This window comes from Triticum dicoccoides, chromosome 2B, assembly GCF_002162155.2.
Source record: "Triticum dicoccoides isolate Atlit2015 ecotype Zavitan chromosome 2B, WEW_v2.0, whole genome shotgun sequence".
Taxonomy (NCBI): Eukaryota; Viridiplantae; Streptophyta; class Magnoliopsida; order Poales; family Poaceae; genus Triticum; species Triticum dicoccoides.
The window spans coordinates 9,778,761-9,783,220 of record NC_041383.1 but is presented as its reverse complement, the minus strand read 5'-3'; the positions used below and the strand labels follow the sequence as shown (position 1 = coordinate 9,783,220).

At 43.1% G+C, this 4,460-nt stretch overlaps 1 protein-coding gene across 1 annotated transcript; it reads right to left on the bottom strand.

Annotated features, from left to right (window-relative positions):
- Window positions 1–231: 231 nt before the first annotated feature.
- LOC119366799 (bisdemethoxycurcumin synthase-like) lies at window positions 232–1,512 on the bottom strand. The gene is made up of 2 exons (XM_037632515.1): window positions 1,322–1,512; window positions 232–1,226 (listed from the first exon to the last, which is right to left on the bottom strand). Exons 1-2 carry the CDS (start codon window positions 1,509–1,511, stop codon window positions 232–234), a joined length of 1,185 nt encoding a protein of 394 aa, XP_037488412.1. The 5' UTR covers window position 1,512.
- Between the last annotated feature and the right edge of the window lie 2,948 nt (window positions 1,513–4,460).

Genomic DNA, 4,460 nt, shown 5'->3' with positions numbered 1-4,460 from the left:
ATGTGAGCAATACTTTTACACTGTCTTGCAATATAGATTCATTAATGGCTGTCAAAATCAGCACAAACCATAACATCGTACATTATTGGAGGTAGTTGATATTTGATTTGGTAACCATATAGGTTACAGATCCAATCAAAATAACTTTTGGATGAGAACAATTAAAATAGTTGGGCACACAGACTTTAATCTTATTCTCCGCTGCTGCGTACATAGCTTAACGACGAAGCGCTAATTTTTCTTGAGAGCGCCGGTTGCATGGAGCACCATGGTCTCGATAGTGAAGCCTGGTCCAAATCCCACCATGGCCCCCCACTCAGCTTGCTCTCCTTCCTCCTCCATTCGACGCTGTAGCTCATCAAGCACGAAGATCACGGTGGCGCTAAACATGTTCCCAAACTTCTGTACGACAGTTCTGCTCGCCGCTAGCTTCGTGGGCTCCAACTGGAGTGTCTTGTCAAGTTGGTCCAAGATCCCACGGCTGCCAGGGTGCACTGCCCAGAAGAGGTCATTCCATTGGAAGTCCATCTCAAGTGGACCAAACGCTTCCAGAAGACAAGGTTCCATGGTGTCTGCTACCAGTGTGGGCAGTTTGGTGTAAACTTTCCCATGAGTGCCATTGCTCCCCAAGTTCAGGGTGAGCACATTCTCAGTGCTCGGCACGAGGGTCTGAGAGACGGACACCATCTCAAACAGAGGATTCTCGATGGGGTGCATGGGGTCGGCGCCGACGATTACCGCGCCTGCCCCATCACCAAACAACGCATGAGTGATGAGGGTGTCTAAGCAGTCCCCTTCGCCGGGGCTGCAGAAGCCAGAAATGGCGAGCTCCACGCAAGCTACGAGGACGCGTGCCCCACAGTTATTCTCAGCAAGGTCCTTGGCTAGGCGCAAGGCGGAGCAGCCGGCGAAGCAGCCGTTAAGATGGAGCATGGTACGACAGACATCGGCGCGAAGGCCAAGGAGTGAAACCAAGCGTACGTCAGCGCTTGGGGCGCCAGCGTCAGAGTTGGTGCTGACGATAAGGTGGGTGATGTCACTGGCCGGACGGCCCCACTTTGCGATGGCCTTCTTTGCTGCTGCTGCCGCAAGCTCTGGAGCAGCCTTGGCCACGATATCATGCCGAGCCTCACGGGACGGTGACGTGTTGTCCAGCAAGACAGGGTGGGAGTTGAGCAGTTCATCCGTGTGGTAGAAGAAACGATTCTCCGTGCCCGTTAGACCACCTGATATCAGTTTTAGAGATCCAAAAACCCAACAACATAAATCATGTCAGATCATACGTGTCTGCTTAGATATTTCAGTATGTTTGGGTGCTTACATATTATCTTGAATGTGTCTTTATGGTCAGTAAGGTGCTCGCTCTTGGTAACGCGGAAATAATAGTCAGGGTACTCTTCTTGGGACACCTTGTTCGCCGGATTTGCTGTTCCGATAGCCAGCATTGCCGCGGAGCCTTCCGCACGCTGCGCACACCGGATCTCACTAACCTTCGGTGAGCTGCCTGCCATGGTCTCGGTGCAGTAACCTGCTATATATTTCAGTCACTGTACGTTGTGTGCACTAAAAGCTTAGATGTGCCAATAAAGCACTGAAGATGTATCTATCATCTCTAGTAATCATAGAAAAAGCTCAAAAACTCCAAGAAAGAAGCACAATGCATTTTTTTCAATTTCTCAACATGGGTAAACAAAAAAAAAGCCATTTTGTGACGTGAATAAAACAAAGAATATTCCATGCTATCAGTAGCAATGTTAATCACATCTCTAGTATACTAGGACACTTAATTTGTCACTGCACACTATATATAGGGGCATAAAGTAACTTTCTTCTTTTGTTTTTCTTATTGGCAATGGGGAAATGCTTAGCTTGAATTATGGTTAACATTTATTATATTTTGTCTTATTTGATAATACAAAAAATAAATATAAGTAAATAGATGTATTTTTTTTCTAATTTCTTGTTTTTTTGGAAGTTTGGAAAATTTGAATCACCCATTACACACTACAAAGTGTAAGATTGCACTTTTTGAAGGTGTGCATAACAAATGAACTTATTAGTTCGTTTTTCTTGTATGCACAGGTTAGGTTATACATAAATCTGTTTTTTCGCAGGAAGGTTATAAAGAGTACAAGGATATTAAGATGGGTGGATGCTAATCCAGAAGCTTAAGAAAAAGTGTGACTTGGATATAAGAAAAGTACAGGCCACTGATGAATAGACATAGACATAGGTTTAGGGACTTACCTTGGTCGTCGACCTGATAAGTCTTAATACACAGGTAGATAAGAGCTTCCACCTGTGTACGGGACAAACTAAGCAGCAGACAACAATTATGCACTGTGTTGTGAGATGGGAGGGATCGAAGGAGGTGCCAAATATTTAAAGGCAGCAGAAGCAGAGCAGGTGGACGGTTGGGGATGCTGATAAGCATGCACCGATGCAGATATACCTCAACGTTGCTCAGTGTCGCCCCTCGCCGAGAAGATAATTCCGATCCGCCGCCTTTCCATCCGCCCGGTTTGAATTTGGTCAACATTTTGAGATGTCCTTCTCATTAGAAAGAAAATACCCTGGATTCAACCTCATGTCTAATTGCCTTGCAATGTTTTTCCAAGTGGTGACAGTATACAGATTCATTTAAGATGCAAAGCATGCACCAATGCATGTATACCTTAATGTTGCTCGGCGTCAGTGGAAGATAAATTATAAATTCTGATCCGCCCCCTTTCCATCTTCCCGTTTTCAATTTGGTCAACATTTGGGATGTCCTATCCTTAGAACACAAATCCCCCGCATTTATCCTCTCGCCTATTTGCCTTGCAATGTTTTTCCTAGTGGTGGGAGGATACCCTAACCAACAATGCACAGAAAGCGTTAGCCTCCTTGCTTGAGTGATTTGGAAGGAAATGAATGCTCGTGTTTTCAAGGCCAAGGCAGCGCTGGTGGAGGTTGTTGTGCATATCATCAAGGATGAAACGCCTATCTGGGTCCTAGCTGGTGCGAGGCATTTGGGTAATGCAATGCTACTAGAGTAGCCATTGTATCTGTTATCGCCTAGGCGATTTTGTATTGAACTTCACCCTTCTTGTTAATCAATAAAAATGGCAAGTCTTTTGCCTCGTTTCAAAAAAAAGTATACAAATTCATTTAAGCATGTTGAGACATTCCAACATGGTACCACAACAAAAATAATAAGCAGGCAATGAATCCCCATTGGTTCCACTGAAACGATTAAAATGGCTTGTAAGACACAAGACAAAAACTTAAATGAATGGAACAAATGGAAACACCGTGAAAAACTATACTTAGAGGAAAATTCGACCATTCTAAAAAATGTCCAGAATTGTTCTTTTATACAAACTGTTAAGTGCACTATCAAGGTTCGAACCCGCCATCAATGAATATCCTAATGGCTGTGCAATTTGACAATACTAAATGGGAAGAGGTAGTAATCTGGCATGCAAACTGTATTCTAAATATTTTTTGTTATTTGATTTTTTTTTAAGAAATGGTCTGTCAGTTCTTTTATATCGGGGTAATCAATACTAATACTCCCTGCATTCCTTTATATAAGGTGTATTTGTTTGGTGCGGTGACCAAGGCACATAATTGAGGAGAATTTTGGACAAAAATACCTTTAACTAATTAGGTAGTTAGATGGTTAATTAGGGGCAACAAAATAACGAGTGGGATAACAAAAGGCAACTGAATCTTGCAGCACCAGATTAAAATCAATCAGTGGGATGGGATAGAGAGAAATGTGAGTGCATGCAATTAGGGAGAGAGATTCTTTTCTACGACCTTCCTACTGGGAACTACGTAGTACTTTTTATCTATGGCATGTAATGGATGGTTGAAGGGCACGCAAGGAAAACTGCATGGAAAAAAGAAATACACCTTACATTATCATTTTTGCTTGGAAAAAACTAATACACCTTTTATTGAACACAGTACAGATGCAAGCGCTCATATACACGCGCATGCACTCACCCCTATGAACGCACACACGCACACCCTACCCTTATGAGCACCTCCGAAAAACTAAGCCGACATATCATCTTGAAATTTACTAAGTCAACGTGGGCACCTCGTCGTCGACGGGAACGTCTCCTCCCACTGAATGCGCATCAACGGATATCCTGAAATAAATCCAGGAATAAATGTGAGCACCAGGACTTGAACCATGGTGGGCTGGGGTACCACAGTCCATCTAACGATCCAACCACACATTGGTTCGCAAAAAAAACTAATACACCTGACATAAATGGAGGGAGTTTTTTTTAAGAAATAAGAGAATTTGAATACGTACGACAATACTAGTCCAATCCAAAGTGATGTACAAGGAAGTACAACATTTTTATTATTACAGAAACCAGCAAGCAAATACAAGGGGTACACATATTACTAGGAGCGAGTAAGTCATAAAATAATGCTCAAAGAGCTAACTGGTAAGCAAT

Bases quoted from the DNA above. Each gene is read 5' to 3' on its own strand.
- LOC119366799 (XM_037632515.1), bottom strand. From the start codon at position 1,511: ATGGCAGGCAGCTCACCGAAGGTTAGTGAGATCCGGTGTGCGCAGCGT. The intron at 1,227-1,321 runs GTAAGCACCCAA...AACTGATATCAG, and splicing joins AGACACATTCAAGATAATAT to GTGGTCTAACGGGCACGGAG.